Below are 27,500 nucleotides of genomic sequence, written 5' to 3'. Positions count from 1 at the left end.
GCACCGGCGGGTGATCGAACTCGGTACGTTTCAGTTACGAAGCAAAGACCGTACGGCTGAGCCACGTTGCCAACAATGTAGATCACACTAGCGAAAGGCAATTCAATAAGTAAAGTAAACAAAACACATAAAACATGCAACTGTTGACATTTGATGCTGACACAAGCATCGATTAGTTTGTTTCTCTCCTGTTTGGTTTTCACTTGAGCCAAAAAACTAGAACATTCGTCTACACTCCAGAAGAAGAGTATTTGAATTCTTCCAAATTCATATTCGGCTATGTGGTCTAGTGGTATGACACTCGCTTTCGGATCGGAATGTCCTGGGTATAGTTGAGTCCTTGGAGAAGGCCTTTACTCAAATTCTCTCAACCTACATAGGTGTAAAATGAATACCGGCCGTTAACAGCGTTGTCTCTGTCCGAAAAAAAAACTGTAATATCGCTTAACGAGGCGTCATGTACCGTCCTACATGTTAAAAGTTGCTGTTGGCCAGAGACCCCTTGTAAAGCGCTTTGAACAAGTTTAGTGGATATTGCGCTATATAAATGCTCAGTGTAAGCTCAATAGTCGACTTGTTAAGTAGTGAAGATTGTTTATTAAAGAAACCACGAAAGGGATGCCCATTAAATTACAGATCCAAAATTTAGTAAGTTGACTGTACTTTATAATTGTTAACCAAAACATTTCACGGAAATCGAGATGATGTTTGGCGAAGAATGCTAAAATTGAGATCGATCTTGTAAAATGTTGTACAGAGAACGGCTGCCAGATGGACGCGTGTCTGGCCAAATTGACGAAAATTAACCACAAGGATAATAATTGTGTTTGTATTATCGATTTTATTTTATTTATTTTTTAAGATTTATATTTCTTCTTAATGATAACCATGTTTTCCCCCATTTAGTCGATTTTAAATGACAAAAACCGATGCGTTTTAAAGGGGTCAAAGTGTGCGTAGTGTTGGCTACGTGAAGTTCCTTCCATTTGGCCACTTTCGAAGTTGAAATTGGTCACATCATTGCAGCCGTGCCTTAGAGTGATGAATATCAGTGCAATATTTTAATTTTAAAACATGTCAAATGTCAAAAATCTAACATTATAATACAATGGAATTATAATAATCCTGATGGATAAAAACATGATATGCTTAGTAGTGAAATGCTTGTGCGGCTATGTGGTCTAGTGGTATGACACTCGCTTTCGGATCGGAAGGTCCTGGGTTCGAGCCTCGCTCGGCGCATAGTTGAGTCCTTGGAAAAGACTCTTTACTCACATTCTCTCACCGTACTCAGGTGTAAAATGAGTACCTGGCCGTTAACAGCGTTGTCTTTGTCCGAAAAATTGTAATATCGCCTAACAGGCGTCATGTCTCGTCCTACATGTTAAATGTTTCTGTTGACCAGGGAGCCCTTGTAAAGTGCATTGAGCACGTTAAGTGGATATTGCGCTATATAAATGCTCAATTTTTTAAATTTTTTTTTTAGAAGTAGAAGGTTGAAAGTAGTCACCAATAAAAGACAGGTTTGTATCCCAATGAAGGCAAGAATTTATTTCTTTTAAAAAGCAGGATATTTGAACTTTATAAAACTATCGGTGAACCCGCAATATTTGCGGAGAAACAAAGGCTATAACGAACAAGCATCTAGTTTAATTATTATACGGCACTATATAGTATGGATCGAGACGAATTAACGATAAAAATCGGTCATGTAATAGAATCTGTAGGAGCGCGCAAATTATTATGGCAACAGGGTGGCCAGATGGCGATTCCCAAGGCCAAGGTCAAATTAAGGACCACCCATAATGTCCATGCGGATATTCTAAATAATCATTTGAGTCAAAGGGTGATGCAATTATCATTAATTAAAAAAAGGTTTGCAAGCTACTCGTAAATCAATCTGTAATAAATAGTTTGATAATTTTCAGATTTGCCAGTAATTTTGTGCTCATTGGAAAAAAAAATTAACACGTGCTGAACCGAACAATTTTGGCCCCAACATTTTATTAAAAATTGTTAAATATTGTCAGAGGCTAATAATAAAATTGTACTGCGATGAAATGTAAACAATCATGATGAATGATAACAGGATTTAAAATTTGGCGATCGCTTAGTTAGTAGAGTTTTTACAGTAGTCGGGGTTTATATCCCAACGGGGACAAGAGTTTATTTATTTGAATAAAGCAAGCTCGTTGAATTCTATAACAAAATAGTATATATCATTGAGAGGACTAAATAAATATAAATCGATTTTTAAATAGTTTTGAAAAGATGCAATCTTTGCATTAATTAGTTTATGCCTGATGCATGTTAATAAAAGATACTTGTTTACCTGCAAAGCAGTGACGTTTTCACGATCTGTGGACCATGGAACGATTGAACAAAAATGATATTATAGTTGTCAGAAAATAACAAAATAAGCCTACGCCCTTAGCTAAAGCTTAAACTAGATTAAACAGAAATGACATATAATCACTACGCCGTTAACTTCTTTTAGATCATCATCATCATCATCATCATCATCATCATCATCATCATCATCATCATCATCATCATCATCATCATCATCATCATCATCATCATCATCATCATCATCATCATCATCACAATCATCATAATCTTCATCATCGTCATCTTCTTCTTCGTTTTCAATATCATCATCATCATCATCATCATCATCATCATCATCATCATCATCATCATCATCATCATCATCATCATCAATCATCATCATCATCATCATCATCATCATCATCATCAATATTGTCAACCATATTCCTATTATTAATGTCATCAGTACTAACACGTTTACTAAACAGACAAACACGTGTAATTATAATATTATACTACTAGTGGTTATGTATCGTCATGTATGTATACGATTTATTTTTGTAGTTCTTCGGAGCCATAAGGCCCATGGAGCGGGAGTTTATCTCAGTTTCTTTAGTGAGAAACGGACAACAGCAATTATTGCTTGTTAACCTTTGGATAGAACAATAGTTTATCGCAAAGAACTATCCGCCAGATCTAACAGACGCAGCTACCCATTCATTACTACTGGATTGACATATGGGAGTCACAAAAAATATCAAATGCACCCGAGATCGATCTTGGTCCCCTTGCGCGTGAAGCGAGTGCTCTACCAACAGAGCTTACGGGACCCCCCACCCCACCCCTTCCCCCATGTATACTAATACCCACAACAGTACCGTCAATGTTATCATTGTTGACTTTATGTAGGCGTCATAATATTTTTAAGACGCGTCACATCGTAGCCATCGTTAACTTATAGCCTGACACTGAAATCATAAAGGACTGGCAGTTTGACGTCATTATTTGGTTTTTGCACCGCCTAGTGGGTTGTCGTTAGTAGAGCTCATGGAAACAAGTTATTTCATTGGTTGAACTAATGAATACAACTCACAATTTGTTTTCTTTTGTGGCAAAAGGCTGGCATTTTGACGTCATTTTTTGGTCAGTGTCAGGCCATAACTTTACAAAGGCCACGGTCACATCCGCCCGGTATTAAGTAGGAATTAACATAATGTGGACAATGGAGATTGATGACCATAAAATAATATATTGAGTAATCCGAAAAATACAGTAACAACTTCGTTATGTTACCAAAAAAAAAAAGAAAAAAAAGAGCCATTAGTCCCATAGAGCCGGGCTTTATCCCGGTTTCTATAGATAGTTCGAAGATGACGTCACTCATGTCTTTGTTATTGTTTTTTGCCATCCGCGTTTATGAGTAATGCTCACTGAACTGTTTTAACCTGACTATAAACGTTCATGGATACACACAGTTTTGTGTGTTGGTCCGTTATACTTCCGAATGGGAAATGTTGTGAGCTTCTTAGCCAAGCACATACTATAGATAGTTCGAAGATGACGTCACCAAGGCCTTTGTTATTGTTTTTGCCATCCGCGTTTGTGAGTTGTTCTCACTAAACTGTATTAACCTGACTATAAACATTCATGGTTACACAGAGTTTGTGAGTTGATCCGTTATACTTCCGGGTGGCAATGTTGTGAACTCCTTGGCCAAGCGCATTCTATCTATATATGGCGTGAAACAGACAAAAGCAATTGCTTACTACCCTTTTGATATAACGCTAGTCTATCGCAAAGTACTTTCCACCAGATTTAACAGACCCAGCTACCCAATCACATCTGAGTAGACGGATGGGTCTGAAAAAAAAATCTCGACTTCACCCGGGATCGAATTCAGTCCCTTTGCGTGTGAAACGAGTGCTCTACCAGCTGAACTATCAGGACCAATGTTGGCATAATATATTAGGCCATAATTTATAGTAAGTCAAATGAATAATGAGAGAAATAAAAATTTTGATAATATCAGTCTCGCCATTAAGGGTTTAAGTTTGCGATATGTGACCCATCGCCTCCAAACGGTATTACGCCGGGATGTTGTAGGTGTTAAAATTGAAGTTAGAATTTAAAGTATTAGAATTGGGTTGTGTGTATTTTTAAAACTAAAATGTTGCATGTCTACTCATCTTCTTTCCGGCTAGGTGGTCTAGTGGTATAAAACTCGCCTTCAACCTGTACGAACACAAGATCTACCCTGGTCACAGTTCAATGCCTTAACCACTCGGCCACCTTCTCCATGTATTCTAAAAATTAGAGGCCCTAAAGAAATGAATGGATTGTTGTTCAAATAAAATTCTCATTGTAAACAATTATTGTCGCAATTCTCCGTGTAAATTGTCTATTTCAAACGTTGTCACGTTCACAATTATTGTTACGCAATGTGGTAAGGAGCATAGCAGTTCAACAATTATTTTTTAAAGCACAGTCTGAAACAGTCACAATAATTGAAAGCTCTAGTACAACGAATTCATCACGCCCTTGAGGTATGCCTACTCGTTGTAATAGCTCTTCCTCCTCCTCCTCCTCAACAACAACAACAACAACAGCAACGACGACGACGACGACAACGACAACGACGACTACTACTACTACTACTACTACTACTACTACTACTACTACTACTACTACTACTACTACTACTACTACTACTACTACTAATACTTCTTCTTCTTCTTCTTCTTCTTCTTCTTCTTCTTCTTCTTCTTCTTCTTCTTCTTCTTCTTCTTCTCATTATCATCATCATCATCATCATCATCATCATCATCATCATCATCGTCGTCGTCGTTACCATCAGCATTGTTATTATTAATTGTTATCATTCATATTACTATTATCATTGTTATTACTAACTCTCCACGGTATCCGGATGAACTGACAATGCTTACGTCGATGTTCGCATAAATTGAAAATCTGAACTGTTTCTCTATTTGTCATAAGTAATTAATCCTCTTTATAGTTCCAAATGCTTCGTCACCGAGTCAGGTCACCAAGTATTTTTTATATGTCAACATTTATTCTATTGCTCTGAAAATCTCATAAATTATGTTTAATTCATTTTGAAATTAAAACAACATTACGCATTGGAAAAGGTAAGCTTAATATTATGCCAGTAGAACTAAGTCCTTGGAAGCATTCGTATTATATTCCTTATATCCAGTGGCGTGGCGTGCTTACAGTATAAGGTGGTGCCCGAATCAGAAGAAAATGACGTAAAACATGCTGTATTTGTAAATACGTACAAAAGAAAGGGAAAAAAAATATACAGGAAAGAATTACTCAAATAAATAAGAGGCGGTTTATACCATTTCTGAGTTTAATTTATTTTTAAAAATGCTGTAATCCATTTTTTAAAATATGGATGCGGTGCCAGGCACCAAATCAACCAATATAGCCACGCCCTTGCTTATATCACGTCTTTGGGAATTAACAATCTTATTAGATATCTGTGAAATGATGAAAAAAAACCTCATCTGAAATGAAGACACATTCTGCCATAATCTGAAAAACCCAAATTTCTAGAATTTTGGCCAGAAGAATTCGTCCATCAAATACCGTTCGATTAAAATGACCCTCATCCTGGCAAGATCTGTAACTCGCGAAGCCCCAGGTTTGAGAGTTTATTGTCAAAAGGAGAGTCTATAAATCGATCAATATCTGAAAAATGAGTTTTCTGACAAAAAGTATTTTAAAAACGTGTTTTTCCACAGATACGCCAGTAATGGGTGAATTATGCTCATCGGTTCTTTTTTTTTCTGAAAGAAGGTTTCAAATGGATCTTTACAAACGTTCTACGTTAATAATTTAACTCAATTTACGATTGACCTATTTACAGAGTGAACAATTTTGAAACTTAAACGTTAAAGATTCACGTAATCACTTAACTGCTGCACTCTTGAAAAATCGCATGCAAAAATTTGGACAGTAAACTCGTCCTTCAAATATCAACCGATATTAAATAGCCCTCATCTTGACACAAAAACTCTCAAACCTGGGACCTCGCGTGGTTTCTTTTTTGGTGCCTATAATTTTTTTTTCATTTAAGATTCTGATTCAAAAAGTAATAGGAATGCTGGTCAAAGCCACAACCAAAATAAACACTGCCATCACCATCATCATCACTACCATCATATCCTTCCGATGCTGAGTATGAATAACGACAGAAAATATCATAAAACCGTAAGAAGTAGGCTTAATCAGAGAAAGAGAGAGAGAGAGAGAGAGAGAGAGAGAGAGAGAGAGAGAGAGAGAGAGAGAGAGAGAGAATATAAGGAATTTGAAAACAACATGAATCAGTAAGAGAAAATAATATCAAAATTGTGCCTGGATCGGATGGTTACCTTAAACCTTTTACCAATTAGATCTGTGTTATAAATTTCTCTTTAGATTTTGCAAATGCTGACATCCTTAAATTTTAAACAGAATAATTACATGTCACTTTACAAAAGAATGACCGTATTTCTCAGCATATTGTCCAAGGGAGACGACGCAGTTTATTCACAGTGATTGTTGATGTCATGCAAAGTTGTCTATAATGTTATTAGCGAATTGGAATTGTAGTTGGCACAAAACAGTATTTACAATGGTAATAGTAAAAATGATGATGAGGAGTAGAAAAAGAAAAAAAAGAGTATTGGTAGTGGTAGTAGTAGTAGTGGTAGTAGTAGTAATAGTAAGAAGTAGTAGTAGTAGTAGTAGTAGTAGTAGTAGTAGTAGTAGTAGTAGTAGTAGTAGTAGTAGTAGTAGTAGTAGTAATAGTAAGAAGTAGTAGTAGTAGTGGTAGTAGTAGTCGTAGTCGTAGTAGTAGTAGTAGTAGTAGTAGTAGTAGTAGTAGTAGTAGTAGTAGTAGTAGTAGTAGTAGTAGTAGTAGTAGTAGTAGTAGTAGTAGTAGTAGCGGTAGTAGTAGTAATAGTAGTAGTAGTAGTAGTAGTAGTAGTAGTAGTAGTAGTAGTAGTAGTAGTAGTAGTAGTAGTAGTAGTAGTAGTAGTAGTAGAAATAGTAGTAGTAGTAGCAGTAATAGAGCTTGTTATAGTAGAAGTATGTGTTGTTGTCGTCGTTGTCGTCGACGTAAGAGTATTTGTGCGCATAGTAGTAATGGTAATATTAGTATTGGAGGAGGAGGAGGAGGAGGAGATGATGATGATGATTATGTTGATGATGATGATGATGATGGTGACGACGACGACGATGACGATGATGATGATGAGGATGATGACGATGATGATGATGAGGATGATGATGATGATGGTAATAATGGCGACGACGACGACGATAATGATGATGTTGATGATGACGACAACGACGACGACGACGATGATGATGATGATGATGATGATGATGATGATGATGATGATGATGATGATGATGATGATGAAAGTGAAGGAGGGGGAGGTGAAAGAGGAGGGAAAAGAGGAGAAGATCGATGATAAAAAGAGGGAGAATGGACCGAGACATATTCACTGTCGCTCTTGCTAAAGACTATCAAATCATTAATGTATATCCTCTTACCTTCCAAGTCTTGCTGGTTGACCATGACCACCGTCCGACACGACAACCTGACGGTCGGCGTTCGAGTCTTATAAGTCGTAGCCGACACATCCTGTCTCCTGTGGTTTCCAAATAATCTCCTCTTCATATCCGATAACTTATGGTAGTTTTTCAAAACTTCTCATAGAAACAGCAATGAATGAACGATCACTATCTTTCCACTTTTATCGCTGAAGACATTGAACAAGAATAGTTTAATATGTAACCATCTCACTAGACTCGGATTGTCTGCCCGTCACAACATTGTTACAGTTAATAGTGCAGATAACTCACGGTCGATATAATATTAATCATATAATAATGTAAATTGTTACTGATAACAGTTAGTTTATTAGAAACTAAAGCGTCTTAGATGAATAGTTTAACAGTTGAAAGTTATTGAACGTTACCTTTATGTGTTGTGAGGAAAAATACAAACATGAAAAACATGTACGGTAAAATAATCACTTGTACAATGGAAAACACGTTAAACGGTTGTCTATTTTTTAAAATATTACATATTCAAACAATGCGGAACCTACACTAATAACCGTAAAATTTAGATAGATGCATCGATGAGTCTCTCTCATTCTAAACCAATCACATTTTTTATCACCAAGACTGGTATGCATACATAATCTTGTTTTTCTATTGCTCACCAATGATTTGAAGTAATTCAGGATAGTACACTACTTCAAAAAAAAAAAACTTGAGCTTTTCATATAGCGCAATATCTACTAAACGTGCTCAAGGCGCTTTGCAAAGGGTCCCTGACCAACAGCAACACGTAACATATAGAACGAGACATGACGTCAGGCGATATTACAATTTTTCAGGACAGAGACAACGCTGCCAACGGTACTCATTTTACACCTGAGTACGGTGAGAGAATGTGAGTAAAGAGCCTTTTCTAAGGACTTAACTATGCGCCGAGAGAGGCTCGAACTCAGGACCTTCCTATCCGAAAACGAGCGTAATACCACTAGATCACACAGCTGCACTTCCAAACAAAACAAATTTTGAAGCGCTCAAAGGCATTGGTCTGATTTCACCACAAAAAATGCGAGGATGTCGGAAGGCACTAAGTCTCTATATCAACATTTTAATATTATGCCATATTATGATTTTTCTGTCTTATGACTTTTCTATTAGAGTCTTAATCTAATAATCAAATAACACTATAGATACCTTGTAAAAAGTAATAAACAAAAATGAATATGGATAGTGTGCACTTGGCTAAGAAGTTCACAACATTGTTATCCGGAAGTAAAACGGACAAAACGATGTGTAACCTTCAACGTTTATAGTCTCGTTAATGCAGTTTAGTGAGAATTACTCATAAACGCGAATTGCAAAAAACAATAACAAAGACCCGAGTGACGTCAACTTCATTCTAGCTATAACAGCTTCAAAAAACAAAAAAAACAAACACGGAACATTTTGGGATTAAAACCCTTCTTCTACCAATAAAAAAAACCCAATAAAACCATAAAACACATCACTGAAAAGCCAGATAGATGGTAGAGAAATATTTGGTACGTCTATCCGTTTTCAAGTGATATATTTATGTTTTTATTGGGATTTTGTATTGGCTGAGGAAGGGTTTTGAGCACGAAACATTCCGTGTTTGGTGTTTTGTTCTTTATTTTTTTTTTAAGCTGTTATATTCATTTTTGTTTATTACTTTTTTTTACAGTCTACAGTTTTAGCAGCTTAATATCACTTTGACTATCTACATAACATACACTTTCAGAAATGATCGAGTTGTATTGCTCTTATTGCTTTAATTAATGATCTCATTTAACGATTCTATATTATCACATCATCTCTCCCACGCTATTGTGATCCCCTTCCCGTTTGTTTTTGTTTTTTATATTGTAATTATTAATAATTTTTTTATCCATTCATCTAATTATGTATTTATTGGGATTGATCCTAAAGCACAATTCCTCCATTTATCCCAGTTTGATTAGCGTTAACCAAACAGCAACAATTGTTTGTCATTCTCTCGATAAAAAAAAACAACTTATCAATCGAAAACTACTTTCAACAAGCTTTAGCAGACACAGCTACCCAGTTACTGTTGGATTAACAGATCCGACTCAACTCGGATCGAAAACTGGCCCATTTACATGTGAATTGAGCGTTCTGCATCTAAAAAAGAACTTTTTTAAAACTTGAGCTACTATATTGCGCAATATCCACTAAATGTGCTCAAAGCGCTAAACAAAGGTTCTTCTGACCAACAGCACCACGAAATATGTAGAACGAGATACGACGCCTGTTAGTGTTAGGCGATATTACAATTTTTCCGACAGAGACAACGCTGTTAACGGCCAGGTACTCATTTTACACATGCGTACGTGAAAATGTGAGTAAAGAACCTTTTCCAAGGATTCAACTATGCGCCGAGAGAGGCTCGAACCCAGGACGTTCCGATCCAAAAGCGAGTGCCATACCACAAGACCACATAGCCGCACAACTAAGCTATCAAGACTCACATGCCGTGATCAGTAAAGCGAAAGTTATCAACATTATCCCCCTCCCCCCCCCCCCACCCCCCCCCCCCCCCACCCCCGCCTTTTTTTACACCAATTAAAGAAAAGGGAAATTATCACTGTCAACAACTTTTTGTCTCCGTCACAAAAAGCAGCGCAGCAAGTCTATTTGGAATGAATTTAGGATTTAGTGTTTAATTCTTGGAAACCTGGCATAACTATGATGACGTCGTGATGTCGAAGGAGAAAGGCTTTTTTTACTCGTATTTTCTTTAATCAGAGACTGCGTTTTCGAAAATGAGTAACGTTAATAATGTGTTGAAAACCCGATACGTTCAGAATGTCTGTCTTAGGGAATTAAATGAAAGCCACTCGTCCATTTTTCATTGTTGAAAATCTGTAAAAAATCACATCTTAATCTTTTTGTTTGAAAACTACCTTTGCCTGAGAAGCAACATAAATGTGTTGAAAGTTGAGGATGTTATAAAACTAAAACCTTTGTATTGAAGCTGTTTAAAAAAAAAAAAAAGAAAAAAGAGCTTTTATATAGCGCAATATCCAATAATGTGCTCAAAGCGCTTTACAAGGTGTCCCTGGTCAACAGCAACATTTAACGTGTAGGACGGGACATAACGCCTGTTAGGCGATATTACAATTTTTCAGACAAAGAAAACGCTGTTAACGGCCAGGTACTCATTTTACACCTGAGTACGGTGAGAGAATGTGAGTAAAGATCCATTTCCAAGGACTCAACTATGCTCCGACCGAGGCTCGACTCCAGGACATTCCGATCCGAAAGCGAGTGTCATACCACAAGACCACAAAGACTCTAGTCCATTTTTCAGTGTTGAAAATCTGTAAAAACTCACATATCATCTTTTTGTTTTAAAACTATCTTTGCCTGAGAGACAACATAAATGTGTTGAAAGTTGAATGTGTTATAAAACCAAAACCTTTGTATTGATGCAGTTTTAAAATCTGCTTTAAACCTGGACAATGACTCTCAAGTATTTAACTCTCTCCTTACCAGACATTTTCATGAATTTTCCGGAAAATTCCTTCCCAAATAATAATACATACATATATATGAGAGAGAGAGAGAGAGAGAGAGAGAGAGAGAGAGAGAGAGAGAGAGAGAGTATGTGTGTGTGCGTGTCAAATTCCAAGAGAAGTAGGCAGCATTATGTAATATTTTGTTCAGAAAAACTATCATTATAACATAAAAACTGTAAATGAGATCTCAATAATTTTTTTTAAAGATTCTGGTAACGTCCTTGCGAATGAATTTTATTTACGTTGTAAGGAGAGGGTCAAACGGACAAATCAAAACCATTGAGACTTTTACTTATGTCCTTCGTATTTGAAATGTCTTAACGGTTGGTGTGATACACAACAATCCTCAGAAGTGTCAGAAATACAAGTTAAATCCTAAAAAACTAAAACGTAAACAAACACATCTCACATCTATTCAACAGTTCAACACACTCAACCAGCTCGAGTGCTATTAGGACGTCGTGTTGATATTGTCAACTGATAAATAACTAGAGTAATTCGTTGGCTACACCACGGCCCAATTCTCAAATCGCACATCCGCGCACTCTGTTATCAGCTTAAATTACCCTATTAAACCCCACATCCAGAATTGTAGAGACAATGAATGTTCATTGCGAAAACGCCGTTGTGCACAGTCCGATAATAATGGTGATATTATGTCATAAGCTTGCTATAATAACGTTATTACGTTATATGATAACTTCGAAAAAGAATAAAATATCACACGAACGTTTCGGGTTCAAAACCCCTCTTCAACCAACAACAAAAAAAAGAATAAAAGCAAATGCATTACTTTTAGAAGCAATGTATTCATGTTTTTATTATTTTTGTTGTTGGCTGAAAAAGGGTTTTTAGCCCGAAACATCTCGTTTTTGTTGTTGGTATTGGTTTGTTTTTGGTTGTTTGTTTTGTTTTTTTTTCTTGAGGTTGTTATATTCATTTTTGTTTATTACTTTTACAATCCACAGCTTGTAACAGCTTAGTAGTATCACTTTGACTATAATATTGTACTACAGTTTACCAAGTAACTAATTGATTGTGATCAGACACTGATACTAAAATTATGCATAAAGTTGATAGATCAGAGGAAAGGGTTTTAGTTTGTTCTAATTATTTTTCTGCTTAGTGTGTTTATTAAGAAGTTCTACGGCGCTTACGAATCGTTTAAGGTCATTGGACTCCAGGTCAAATGAATATGACGGGAAATTTAAAAGATTATTATTGTTCCTTCTTATGCAAGCAATCAGGGAAGAAAAACAAAGGGACGGGGAGGGGGGTGGTCAGAAAAAGTAAGACAAAGAAGACTATCACATGTTGGGCATAACAATGAATTTATAGAGTAATTAATATATCCTATTAAAATACAAATGACAGCACTATGACCCTTACCAAGGGAGAGATAAACACAAATTATCGGTGTGTGTGAGTGCAGGGGGGGGGGGGTGAAGATATAAAGTTAACACTATACAGATAAATAAAGCTTATCATTTGAAAGATTAAAACGGTAAAATCAAATGTGAATGATTCATAAAACAACAAGGTATATTATTTCTGCCCGTTCTCTATAATAAATAAACATATTTAAAATTTTGGCAATAAAACTTGGCATTCATATAACGATCGATTAAATTGACCCTCATCTTGCCAAAACTCTCAAACCTGGGACTTCCGCCGCCAATTCTCAGGTTTGAGGGTTGTTGTTTCTTTTTTCTTTTTGACAAGATGAGGATCGTTCAAATTGATGGATATAATATGAAAGACGAGTGCTCTGGCCAAAATTCTAAAAAAAAAAAAAATTCTTTTTTTTTTTTTGAGTAAAACAGATTTGTAACCTAACGTCTCGAAACGGCATTATGTCGGGGGGAACTCGAGAATGGAAAATGAAATGTAAAGCTATTATAGGAATCATTTTATAAATTCCAAGATGAAATAAATAAAAACCTTCATTATGGAGCGTCAGTTTTGCATACGTAAATTCAAAAACAAACAAGCAAACAAAGAAAAAACATGTATAAAACGTACATACCTAAATTACAAGGACAGTGAGTGGACTTTCTTCACCTGGTACATTCCGACACAAGGCCAGATTGCGGTGTGAGATGGATATATATATATATATATATATATATATATATATATATAGAGAGAGAGAGAGAGAGAGAGAGAGAGAGAGAGAGAGAGAGAGAGAGAGAGAGAGAGAGAGAGAGAAAGAATTGATAGGTGTGAAAAATATGTTCAATGTTATAGTAATCATAAAATATTATAACAAGTGTAACTAAATTACATATTGCCATATCTATGGACAATAAATATGTATTATTGTTATTATTATTATCATCATCATCATCATCGTCGTCGTCGTCGTCGTCGTCGTCGTCGTCGTCATCTTTATTATTATTATTATTATTATTATTATTATTATTATTATTATTATTATTATTATTATTATTATTATTATTATTATTATTATTATTATTATTATTATTATAACGATGGTGGTGGTGATGATGATGATGATGATGATGATGATGATGATGATGATGATGATGATGATGATGATGATGATGATGATGATGATGGTGATGATGATGATTATTATTATTATTATTATTATTATTATTATTATTATTATTATTATTATTATTATTATTATTATTATTATTATTATTATCAGTATTACTTTATTATTATTATTATTATTATTATTATTATTATTATTATTATTATTATTATTATTATTATTATTATTATTATTATTATTATTATTATTATTATTATTATTATTATTATTAATTCTTTTTAATTGCTTGTCGTCGTATTAATCAATCGGTTTACTGAACCTTAAAATAGCCTCGTCTTCATAATTTGATGTTTTGTGTGTTTGGAACTGTGTACATATAGACATGCATGCATGTGAAGCAAATCTTCATAGAAAATATTGAACAGTCGTCAATGATTGATTATGTATTGAATAAAGAACTAGCAGCCCTGTAATGTGTCCCCCACTGAAGCAATATTATGTTATTTTATCGCGAAGAACCAGATAAATAAAGACATGAACATTTATATCTAGACAATTTCGACGGATTTACCATGCTCAATGCGCTTCACAATAATTTTATGTAAAGTGCTTTGAGCACGTTTAGTGTATATTGCGTTATATTACAGCTCAAGTTTTTAATTTATCAGTACCGGTTGCCTGTCAGGATTCTTTTTTTTTTTGTACCAAAACTCTTACAATATTCGGCAGGTACTCATTCACACCTGAGTCGAGTGGGATAATGCGTGGTAAGTGTCTCACCGTAGGACACCACGTCTGACTAGAATTTACCACCATCACTATCACCACTGTCACCTGCCAACTAGATGGATAATTAAAAATAACTTGTCTACCTCTATTTCTAAAATATTGGGGATAAATTATCAACTTTTATACACTCTTTTTCGCCACTTTAAAAATCTATGTTATTTTTATTCTATTCAAACGAGCCTCTGAATTGTCTTGGTCATTTATTTTCATCATTATAATTTCCCCAATTCTTTGAAATACCAAACCATTACGAAAATGAAATTTGGGTACAACCTAAAAATATTCAATGAATTTGACGTTAGTCGACTCTTTGTTATTGTTTGTTGTTTTTTTTTTTTTTTGTTTTTTTTTTTCTAGGTTTTCTTTTCATTTTTTTTTTTCATTTATTTATTCATTTAGCTTCAGTTGGGTGATTGAAACAAATTAAAACTCCCTCAAATAGACTATAAACGTGAAAACTTACACATAGTTTTGTGTTAGAACGATTTATCTGGCTCTCAGAAATGGTGAGTATTTTACGTTAACGCATGGCAATTCTAAATTAAATCTAAGATATAAAAATAAAGTCTTTAAAAATCAAGTTCAGAATATTATAACACCGCATTGAACTAATAACTGGCAGAAAATGATCCTTTATTCTGACCGAAATGAAGGAATGTAAGAAAAAAAATTTGTCAAAGTTTCTCTGTGTAGCATTTAGGCATTCAACACCGATCAATGTAGATCGCTGATAATTGTTTATGGGGAAAATATAATCAATCACAAAATCAATATTGGAATGATAGAAAACGATAAATTATAACTTGCAGAGGTTTATCTGTGTATTTATGTGTGCTTGTTCAAATGCGTGTATGTCAGTTAAATCGAGCAATCATGCATTTACTTTACATATTTTGTTATAATTTTAATTCTTCAACCAATGGCAGTATGTCGAGATAGTGTGCGCTTGGCTAAGAAGCTCACAACATTGCCATCCGGAAATATAAGGACCAATACAGAAAATTTTAATTCTTCAACCAATGGCAGTATGTCGAGATAGTGTGCGCTTGGCTAAGAAGCTCACAACATTGCCATCCGGAAATATAACGGACCAATACAGAAAACGATGTGTAACCTTGAACGTTTATAGTCTGGTTAATACAGTATAGTGAGAATTACTCATAAACAAAAAAACAATAACAAAGACTCGATTGACGCCAGCTTCATTCTATCCATAGCAACTTTCTCCTCTTACACTCAGAACTCGAAAACAATAATTATATTATTCTGTACCTTTAATTTACAAGTATATTAAATACCCGGGGTCACGATAGATTAGTTGGTAGAATACTCGCTTCACACGCAAAGGAACCGAGATCGATTCTGGGTGCAGTCGAGAATTTTTTTCTGACCCCCTACCCCACCCTGTCCACCCAGAAAGATTGAGTAGCTGACTCTGTTAGATTTTGCAGGAAGTACTTTGCGATAGACTTGTGTCTTATCCGAATGATAGCAAGCAATTGCTATTGTCCGTATCACGCCATAGAAACAGGGATAAACTCCGGTTCCATGGTTCCCTGAAGGACTACATTAAATACAAATGCCTAAATTTAACTCTTTAAATGCGTAATTTGGTTTCATTTTAAAGGCAAATCTTACCAATCAGGCCAGGTTTAAAGTCAAAACCATACAAAATAGTTTTGAAAAACTATATTGGAAAAAAGATAATTCAGTCTGGCCATTAAAGTGTAGATTAAGATAATACAAGTGCAGTGGGTCGAAATCTAAGTGGATATCGCTCCTCATTCACACTGAGTGAGTACATTACCCTTTTGAAGAGGAGTCGCACCCGATACATTGTGAACGTACGTGAATTACCCTAATAATTAAATGATAAAAAGACACCAAATTCTGAAATCTTTATAACGGTATCACATAGCATAAAATTGTGCGGCTATGTGGTCTAGTGGTATGACACTCGCTTTCGGATCGGAAGGTCCTGGGTTCGAGCCTCGCTCGGCGCATAGTTGAGTCCTTGGAAAAGGCTCTTTACTCATAACATTCTCTCACCGTACTCAGGTGTGAAATGAGTACCTGGCGTAAACGACATTGTCTCCGTCCGAGTTAATTGTAATCTCGCCTAACAGGCGTCATGTCCCGTCCTACATGTAAAGTGTTGCTGCTGGTCAGCGCCCCTTTGTAAAGCGCTTTGAGCATGTTTAGTAGATATCGCGCTATATAAAAGAAAAGCTATTTTTTTTTAAATATTAAAGCTCAAAATAAAATTGATAATTCCCGTGGAAATGACTTATAGTCACGATGTAACAAACTTCATAAATTAATTACATGTTTCCTATCAGTGTGGCTTTGTGATCTAGTGCTGTGCTGTGAACCTTGGATTGTGGCTCGTATACCGTATGTTCGAGGCTCGCTGTAGGCGGCCGAAAGTTGAGTCTGATCAAATACACTTTTAAGTCACATTTTCTAAACAAATCCAGATGTAAAACGAGAACACAGCCGTGAGCTAGGATAGAAATGTGAATAAATCTAAGTGGGTGCCATGTGACATCATAAGTTATATATTTATGTTGCTGCTTGGTTAGGACCAATTGTAAAAACATTTGATAACAATAAGTTAATTTTGCAATATGCTATAGCTTACTTCAAAATATATCGTAAGTACATAAAGCTGTTGTTTGATTGTATTCCCCTCGACCGGATCAGGTTTTTGCGTAGTGTCCTATATCCCAAATCGCACTTAAAGCTACAAATTTCGTCCTGCAAATTTAATTTAATCGCCTTGAAAAATGTATTCATTTTTTTAAAAATAATAATTAATTAACTTTTTCAGGGGCAATAAGTGAATCTAAATGTTTAATTCATTTTATTAAGATTTGATAATAACCTTATTTGGATAAAACGTCAGTCTATTGCTATCTATCTCCTTTATGCGAGAACTAGTAAAACGTGGAACCCAGTCACTATTGGGTGGATACAGGGAAAATTGAAGGGGAAAAGGTAGCTTGACTCAACCCGGATTAACCCTCTCCTTACAAGCCATTTTCAGAATTTTCCCCAAAACTTCACACCAACAGAACACAACAAACAGAAAAGCAACAACCACATTCTATACATAATATTGTTTGGCAATATGAACTCTATTACAGAATGTCAAGTTTTTATAGAAATAAAATCTGGATGAGAAAAGTGACGGTTGCATCGTAACAAATGTGACGATTTTTCCAATAGGTGGTAAGGAGAGGGTTAAAACATAACCCTTTGTTAATAAAGCGAATGTATTTAATACTCATTGGGCTAACGACACGATGATAACAATTTATGGAAAAGATAGCGACATATCTCATCAAAATGAGTAGATATCGAACATAATGAGCATTGGATTTACCCAGTGACGTAACACAGCGGCAATTAACCATATCTCTATTCTGAGAATAATGTTTCGTGACTTGATAAGGTCTCTAAGCAACAATTGCTCCTTCTGAATTATTAACTAAACGTGGAAGAGAAAAAAAAAGCATCATTATGAATGGTAATGGGTACTCTATTGGAAAATAGAAAGGCTCGATGCTGCATTTTTCATGATGCTGAAAATATTACTTGGCTGGAGGAGCTGTGAGAAGCAAATGAAATGGCGACAATACTGCCATACTCTGAAAACAACACTTATCTAAAATGTTGGCCAGAAAATTCGTACTTCAAATATCACGATCGTTTAAAATGACCCTCATCCTGGCAGAAACTCTCAAATCTGGGACTTCGGAAATTCCCGAATTATATAGTTTTTGCCAAGGTGAGGGTCATGTTAATTGATTGATATTTGAAAGACGAGTTTTCTGGCCAAAATTTTAAATACGTGTTTTTTTTTCAGGTTAGAACAGTAAAATGTGTCGTGTCAATGCCAAGAGGTAAGTAATAAGCTGTGATATTTAACATGGCGTTTGTTTTGCTTTTTTTTTTTTTTGGTATGAGCCAATTGAAACAAATTTTATTCCATCAATAAAACTTCAAATATCTTCTACGTGATTCAAATTGATGTTATGCGTTTATTTAAAACACTCATAACATCCATCAGCCGGATAAAACATACTAACACACATAACTATGTGTAAAAGTTATACGTTTATTGGCAGTATGCGCTTGGCTAAGATGCTCACAACATTGCCATCCAGGAGTATGTGTAACCTTGAAAGTTTATAGTCTGGTTAATACAGTTAAATGAGAATTACTCATAAACGCAGATGGCAAAAAGCAATAACAAAGAACTGAGTGACATCAACTTCGTTTTATCTATAGTCTGATTAATGCAATCTAGTGAGATCTACTTATAAAAATGGCTGGCTAAAAACATTAACAAACTGCTTAGTGACTTCAAGTTCATTCCTTCTATACAATTTCACAGTTGTTTGAAAAAACAAAGTTACGATATAATTCCAAAACCAAACGTGGAATAAAGAAGTAATGCAATCCAAACAATAAATGTGTCGAGAAACAAACAAAAATGAATCCGTCAAATTATATATAGGGGTCTATGCCTACCAGCATAGCGATACAGCTAGTTAATTCTCACAATAAAACTGTACAGGTTAAATCAACCTCTGTGACAAAACGATATTGCCATAAGTAGCTATCGAATGCGTAATCCGTATTTGCAAGGGAAAGAAATTCTTAGATTGTATGGAACAAGGATTTATATATATTATGGAAGCCATTGGTAAAGTAATTAACCCTTTGGAACAGAGATTTATATATATTATGGAAGCCATTGGTAAAGTAATTAACCCTTATCGGCGAGGCAGAATTTTCTATTTCAAAAACGGTTATCTCGAATTCATCGAGAAGAACAGCAGACCTAAACAATTTTCTCAAATTATGTGGCGCACGATGTTAAGTTTGTTATGTTGTTTGTTTTTTAGGGGATTTAAACGCTTGTGGCACTTTAAGGTCATCTCAGCGCCAGTATAAAGGAAGATTATGAAGGGAAAGTTGTGGATCTGAAGAAGGAAAAAGGGGAATGTTTCAAGAGAAGATTCCACGAAACAATCAACCAATGTACCTTTTTTTTATTTTTCACACCACCTAAAAGTTCCATTCAAGCAAAGAATATCGACATGAAGTTGAAGGACACACTCAAATATTTACAAAGTACTAAATTATAAAAAAACTAAAAATTATAATGTCTCTCAAAAAAAGAGGGGGGGGGGGGACTATAAAACTAACTGCCTTTTGACTCTCGGCTAAAGATCAGGGCCAGGGGGAAAGCGGAACTATCTCAATCCAGAACAAAGACGAGAGCCACATAGAAAGGGAAAACATAATATTATAATAGGGGGACAGAAGAAGACACAACAATAGTGACCTCTGCGCCCGTCCAGGAAGGTCAAGGACGAAACCACAAAACACGTCAATCTCGCATTATGTTGGAATGAATTGATGGAAAGAAAAAACGAGTTTACAGTAAAAATGATCTGAATGAGGAAATCTAAATATTTTGAAATTCTAGAAATAAAACTCACTCACTTCAATGAAGGTATTTATTTTCACTACTTACAAGTAGTCGTTCAGAGCCCATGCAGCTGGAGTTTATCCCAGTTTCTATAGCGTGAAACAGCCAATAACAATTGCTTAATACCCTTTGGATAGGACGCTAGTCTACCGCAAAGTATTTTCTGACAGATTTAACAGACCCAGCTACCCAATCACTGTTGGGTGGACAGGGCGGTCAGAAAAAAAAATATCTCGACTTCACCCGAGATCGAACTCGGTCCTTTTGAGTTTGAAGCGAGTGCTCTACCAACTGAGCTACTGGGACCCCCCAAATGGTATATTAAGCTTTAAATTCTGAGCTAATAACAGGTTCTCTCCGACATAATACCGTTTTCAGACATATATCACATGTGTTTAGTAAGAGCACTAAATCCCGAGCTCCATCGAAGCTCTGGCCGCGTCGATATATAAATCCATTGATTGAAACTGTGGGATAATAATAATATGATCACAGGTAAACGTGGAATTGACCCCGGCTCGGAAATGGTTAATAGTGCATTCAAGCACATCAACATTCTCAGATTAATTAATAAAGGTTGAATGTCTTATTTGGTCAGATATTAATCAGGCAGTTGGTGAAAATAATATAATGGCTGATACAGTGATCAACAATATGTAACACATCACCAAAACCAGTATCTAATTATTATGTCGGGGTAAACTGAGAGAGAAGTTGCCAGGTTTCCGTACCAGCAAAAGGAGACACTGGGTGGCGGCGAATCGACTTCGGTCGAGAGCCAGCCTCATACTCATAACATCGTCGCTTCATTAGCAGAGACTTGCTATACCTGTCGCACGTATTTGGGGGAAAACGTTCAACTTCAACCATCGTGACTTCCGTGGAGCCGAAGCGTGGAGTGACTGTGGGTGAAGATGGACATGCCTAAGCCTTTATTTTGATCTTGTCAATTTTTAGGTCAAATTACACATTTATTTAATTTGACCATGAATGCTTCTGATATTTTCGTTCAAGGAATCCAGGTGTACCTCGTCTTGACACCAAGTCAAAAGCTGTTGAGCATGATAAGTAAGGCAAACCAAGCGTTTACAATGCTGAAGGGAATTCGGATATTAAAAAAAAAACAACAAAAAAAAAAACTACAGACCAGAACCAAATTGAAACTGTCCTTTCAGTCCTCTTGTATGAATGGCAGCGAATGTCGGAAATTAACAACCAAATTAAAAAGTAAAAATCGTTTCAAAACAAATGCCTCCGAAGAATTTTAGGAATATTTTGGCCCCCAAAAAAATAGAAATGAAAACCTAAGAGGAAAGACAAGAAACAGTGAGGATGGCTACAATTATAGAGAGAAACACGTATGGAGAAGGCTAGGACATGTTGTCAGAATAGACGCAACTGCTTTGCAAGAACTGCACTCGACTGGACGGCTGATGACAAAAGACGAAGAGGCAGATCCAAAGAAATATGGAGAAGATCCATGAATAAAGAGCATAAAGAGGGTGGCCTAATCTGGAATAGCATCGGTGTCCTTGGTAGATGTCTTATTATGCGCCCCATACCTTGAAGATGGTTAAGTAAGTTGTTGAATAACTTTAGTAAGAGTTACTATCACCGTCCTTTTGTGTGGATAAATTAATCGCTCACTTAGCTTGATACAAAATTCAATGGACTAAAAATTTAAATAATGTCAACAAATCTGACGTTATACTCTAAAGAAAAACAACACATTTTCAAAATTTTGACCAGACAACTCGTCCTTCAAATATCGATTGATTGAAATGAGTCTCATATTGGCAAAAACTTTGAAACCCAGCGATGTCGCAAAGTAAAAAGTTTGGGCGTTTTTGCGAAGATGGAGATCTTTTTAGATCGATCTGTCTTTGAAAGACGAGTTTTCTGGCGAAAAATGTTTGTTTTATCAGAGTACAGCAAAATGTTTGCATAAATCAAACTTGATAAATTATTGCTGTGAATTCTTGTCATCCTGCTGATAACATATCGTTGCCTTTTCTTTTTATATTTAAAAAAATGCTTGTTCGTTGATTTGATTTTGGTTCATTTGTTATGTGTCTCCACAAAGCCAATTAAATACGTTAATGCACAATCAACAAGCATCATAGCCTTGTAATGGCAACGCCCATGTTTTCTAAATTTCTTTTTGTTTGTTTGTTTGATTGATTGATTTTGGTTCATTTGACAAAACAATCAGTTAAATGCCGTACTCTGGAGAGAGACACGTATTTAAAAATTTGGCCAGAAAACGCGTCCTTCAAATCTCCATCGATTTAAATGGCCCTCATCTTGAACTCTCAGACTTGGGACTTCGCGTGAGAGTTTTTGCCAAGATGAGGGTCATTTAAATCGATCGATATTTGTCATACATTCCATGGTCACATAATATTGAACTCTGAGAGAAAAGATTAGAATTTTGGTAGTAGTCGTAAAAAGACGTTAATGTAGGGAAATAAAAAGCAATTAACGAATGGGATTCAGTGACATTTCGTTTTGATATTATTATGATATGTTGAACTATTTTGGTTTGATAAAGGTCAGCAGAGCATACGTGGTCAAATTCGCAAGTCTGAAAACAGCGCAATGGTTCTTTTAACATTGTTGGTAACCAGTTAACTGTCGTACTCTAGGCAAAACTCGCATTTAAAAATTTGGCCAGAAAACTTGCCAAAATCATATCCGAGTTTGTTTTTTTTTTTGCAGAACATGGCAGTTAATTGGTTTAATAATGGACAATATTATACATCAGTTTGTCAGCATTTTCATGTCAACAATGACAACAATGTGGCCATAAACATTTGGGTTATCAATTATCATAATTTTATACATAACGGTCATATCTATTTTAAAAGCAAGTTTAGTGACCTAGATCGATCTCAAGACTTGCAAAAATATGAAATTTTGAGCTACAAAAAAGATAATGTCGATGATGAATAATGATGAATATCATATCTCTCTCTCTCTCTCTCTCTCTCTCTCTCTCTCTCTCTCTCTCTCTCTCTCTCTCTCTCTCTCTCTCTCTCTCTCTCTCTCTCTCTCTCTCTCTCTCTCTCTCTCTTTCCATTCTTTATATTTCGTGGGAAAAGTTCTCTCAAATTTTCAGCAAACTACATTTTTCTATCAGCGAGTGAACTTTTGTATACAGCAATATCCAATAAAATGAGATCAAAGTGCTTTAAAAGAGATCTAAAGCCAACAGAAACACTTTTCATGAAGGATTATTATGTTCCTAACCCAAGGATATCTACTAGGAGCCCAAAAAAAATTTCTTGCGACCATTGTCATCGTCGTGTATCTAACCTGGCTCAATATTGCTCGACAAACTTACAAGATGAGACACCATCCACCAGAGTAACTAATGCCCGTCTACAAAAGTGCAAAGCATGTATGGGCAACGGGTGAAATTAAACTTACGCGGCTTTAATTGTGAACTTACTCCCAAGTCGCTTATGGGAGCGATCTATATTCATGGTTTCGTCCAACCAAGTCATCAATCAGATGATTTGTTGCTGTGCAACGATTGGACATTTCTGAATGTATCTAAACACGCTGCTTTGTTGATGAAAATTGTAAACTTACCCATGAGACATGCTGAGCAAAATTTTTCACTATGTGGGCCATTTTGAGCACACTTTGCAATGTGGCCAATGACCTGGACGTGCCCATTGTGCGCTTTAGTCGACTTGGACTTATTTCCAGGTCTGATAAGCGTATCATTGTAATGGAAATACTCTCAAACCATCACAAAATATTGTCCATTACAACAATGTTAAATCGGGCCCATAATTGCGCCGTTCGATTATCAGACCTGTAAAAAATGTGCACGCTAGCTTTAATCATTCAACCTTCTCTCGACAAACAGAAAAATAGTCACATTCGTTTCAATACCGTTAGTAAAGTATTATTTTTTTGTTTATACTTCTTGTGCTCATAAAAATAATGAGATAGAGTTTTGTTTCTAGAGCTATTAGAATTCACATCCTTTGGTTGTGGGTGTTGTTTTCTTGAACAAACGTTTACATGCACTTATTAGTTTGAACAAAGTAAAATATATCTTTGCCTTTTATGGGTATGATATTTTGGACAAATTTGGGAAAGAACCTGGTGAAGACTTAACTTATTCACACAAAACAAAATAAAAATAATATTATTATGAATCAAACGAAAACAGAAAAAAGTGTTATCCGATTTAGTGGTTGATAGTATTGAATATAACACTGTACACACCACACTGTTGGCTGTAGGTTCCACAGGATACAATGAAGAATAGAACGAAAGGAACACACTGTGTGTTATCCTCGAGTGTAAACAAACCGAAATCTGAAAGCGCTTTCCAAATAAAATAAAATATATAACACACCTAAAGAAGTAGAAGGACGATGAACCCCTTGCCCCCCGTGCAGTGTGATGTTATTTTCCCCCTCTTTGGGTCAATGCAACTTGCTGACAAAACGAATTGTCGAAAAGGCAAGTTGTGATATGATGCTTGCCGAATAGTATGAAGCTGACGTCACTCAGGTCTTTGTTATTGCTTTTTGCCATCCGAGTTTATGAGTAATGCTCACTAAACTGTATTAACCAGACTATAAACGTTCAAGGTTACACATAAAACAAACCGACAGACAAAACTATGTGTAACCTTTAACCTTTATGGTCTGATTGATGCCATTAATTTGGTGAGAATGAATCACTAATATGGCTGTCTAAAAGCAATAACAAAGAAATCGTTCCTTCTATATTCACCGAGTCATTGATCACATGATTTTTTGCTGTCTAACGATTGGATATTTCTCAATAAATATAAACACACTGTGTTGTTTATGAAAGTTGTAAACATCCCGTACGTCAAGCTGAACAAAATGACCTACTGTGATGTTAGATAGTTCGATAACTGTGAGCACTTTTCACTATGTAGGTCACTTTGAGCACATTTTGCAATGTTACCAATGACCTCGAGCACAAAGAAAAGTAATATAGATCGTCCTTATTTTAAAGTAGCTGTATAAACCTTTCTAATGTCAAATTCAACTCACAACATTTGATGAGTAGACCACAACGAAATAAACAAAATCAGTTTCAGGTTTGATCGATGGGGGGTGGCATGACCCAGTGGTATGATCTTTGCCTTGTATCCGGAAGGTACCAAGTTCGACTACATACCGCGCTGCGTGGCCTCGAGCAAGTCAACCACGCCTTAGCTTGCGTTGCGGCGCTGCACTGCGGCTGACGCTTGGCTTTTTCCACTCCTCTCTTGGAATAGACCATACGAGAATTTTATCTTTAAACTTTTTTTTAATGTTCTCCTGTCAGAGGGAACGATAAATTGATAATATTGTTATTCGAGTATAGTTCACATCGAATGACATGTTTTGCTCACTTCAAGGTAAATTTTATAGCAAACCGGATACACTCAAAACTATCTGGCAAGGCAGGACGCCCAATGCTCTTTGTTTACAAAATTTGGGGTACCGCGTAGTTTACTGGGATTGTTACTTTCTTAAAAGTCTCTGTCTTAAATTTTAAATCTTTCAACAGTTAGTAGTGCAATGGCTCTCCTAGTTCTATTAGGAAAAAATATAAACAATTTAAAAATGCTATGATATCTTCTACTTAGTAGCAAAACATTAACAAACCAACGCAGTTTATTTTGAAGTTAGGTAATCTTCCCCCTTTATTCGCGTTGGGTTTTATTACAATTCTATTTTGATATTATACTTTTTTTTTAATGACAATATAGAAGGAATGTGCTGGTTGATAGTATCGCCCAACTCTGTCTCCAGCGTTTTGTCTTTCAGTTATTTGGCACTATACACTCGACTCAGATTGAGAGTCTGGTCATAGATAGTATGCGCTTGGCTCAGAAGCTCACAACATTGCCATCCGGAAGTATAACCGACCAACACACAAAACTCTATGTATGTAACAATGAAATTTTATAGTCTAGTTATAACTTATATGTGACCTATTTATCTCAACGTGGTTTTTTGTCGGGGTGATGATGAAAATTCAACTGTATGTTAAATTCTCAAAATTTGATTTCAATAAATACCTTCATTTAAGAGTGACTTTTGTTCTTTAACATACACATATCTTAAATTTCCTAATTTCAATAGTTTTGATTTTAAACTCAGTTTTCTATATTTAGATCATTCCGACATTTGTACCAGATAACCCAGAAGGTCACAAATTAACCAATTACCTACCACTTACATAATACACTCTTAAAAGGGCAATCAATCAAATAGTCATGTTCACAAAGTTTCCAAAACAGCTGAATTGACAGCAGAGTTTACAGATTCGCATGACTTACTCAGCTTTAAGGGATTTCACTATTACTGATGCTCGGTGGATATATCTATCTATATCTGTGAATATGTAAGATAACGTTACGTTACAGAAAACATTTTTTGATAAATAGAATGCTAGAACTGCGAGTCACCTGTTGAAATCGGAATCTGGATTTTAATAGAGGCCGCCACTGCATTATCGAATCATTGACTTTACAATAATAATATAATTAAAAAAATAATACAGACCTGCCTACTATTACGAAAACTTCGTAATTTTAAGAATTTTTTGCTCCAATCACGGAGCTGTAGAAAGGCGTTAAATTCAATAAATCTTGTTTAACGCTCTCCTTACCACCTACAGCAAAATCGTCACGTTTGTTACGACACAATATACATGTTTTCTTATTCAGATTTATTTTGCACATCACAAAATTTGAAGAATAGTCTTTGTTTGATTAATAAGGGCATATAGTTTTGTTGTTTTTTTTTATAGAGAGATTGTTTGAGTTTTTAAAAATCAATTTTTCTGCTGTGTAAGCCTGCCATCTTGGGAAAATACTGAAAATGCTTGGTAAGGAGAGAGTTAAAGTGACGTTTTGGTGCCAGGGTACATTAATTTATTGAGGAGTTTGAATCATTATTTATACTTCTTAGGACATATTTGTATGTTATAAAGTTTGTTATGGTGACGACTATTCTTCCCGTCCTTAAAACTACGAAATTTTACAATATCAAGTAGGCAAGTCTGATAATCTTTCGTACGCTGAAGATTAACTGGTTCTATCTTAATTTGTTGTCTTTGTATAGTTGTTTGTTTGGTTTGTTGAGGGTTTTTTTGTTTGTTTGTTTGTAGTTTTTTTTTTTTTTTGTTTTTTTTTTTGTGTTTTTTTTTTTTTGTCTTGTTTTTTTTTTCTTTT

General features: G+C 35.5%; 1 protein-coding gene across 8 annotated transcripts in view; it reads right to left on the bottom strand.

Moving 5' to 3' along the window:
- Nucleotides 1-27,500, bottom strand: part of LOC144978448 (1-phosphatidylinositol 4,5-bisphosphate phosphodiesterase delta-4-like) — a 162,803-nt gene that overhangs the window by 116,278 nt on the left and 19,025 nt on the right. Inside the window, exons 1-2 of one of the 8 annotated variants that reach the window (XM_078924526.1) lie at nucleotides 24,521-24,650; nucleotides 7,897-8,324 (exon numbers count right to left, since the gene is read on the bottom strand). The exons of 4 other annotated variants lie outside the window; for them this stretch is intronic. In XM_078924526.1, the coding sequence (XP_078780652.1) occupies nucleotides 7,897-8,023 (127 nt within the window). In that variant the 5' untranslated portion in view covers nucleotides 8,024-8,324; nucleotides 24,521-24,650. Of the gene's footprint in view, nucleotides 1-7,896; nucleotides 8,325-11,874; nucleotides 11,895-19,196; nucleotides 19,266-19,368; nucleotides 19,386-24,520; nucleotides 24,651-27,500 lie in introns of those variants that run through there. 3 more of the 8 variants (XM_078924529.1, XM_078924528.1, XM_078924527.1) reach the window with 3 other exon arrangements.

Source organism: Berghia stephanieae, chromosome 8 (genome assembly GCF_034508935.2).
Source record: "Berghia stephanieae isolate SIO BIC M18660-M18661 chromosome 8, UCSD_Bste_1.3, whole genome shotgun sequence".
In the NCBI taxonomy this organism is placed as follows: domain Eukaryota; kingdom Metazoa; phylum Mollusca; class Gastropoda; order Nudibranchia; family Aeolidiidae; genus Berghia; species Berghia stephanieae.
This window is presented reverse-complemented; position numbering and strand designations above follow the sequence as displayed.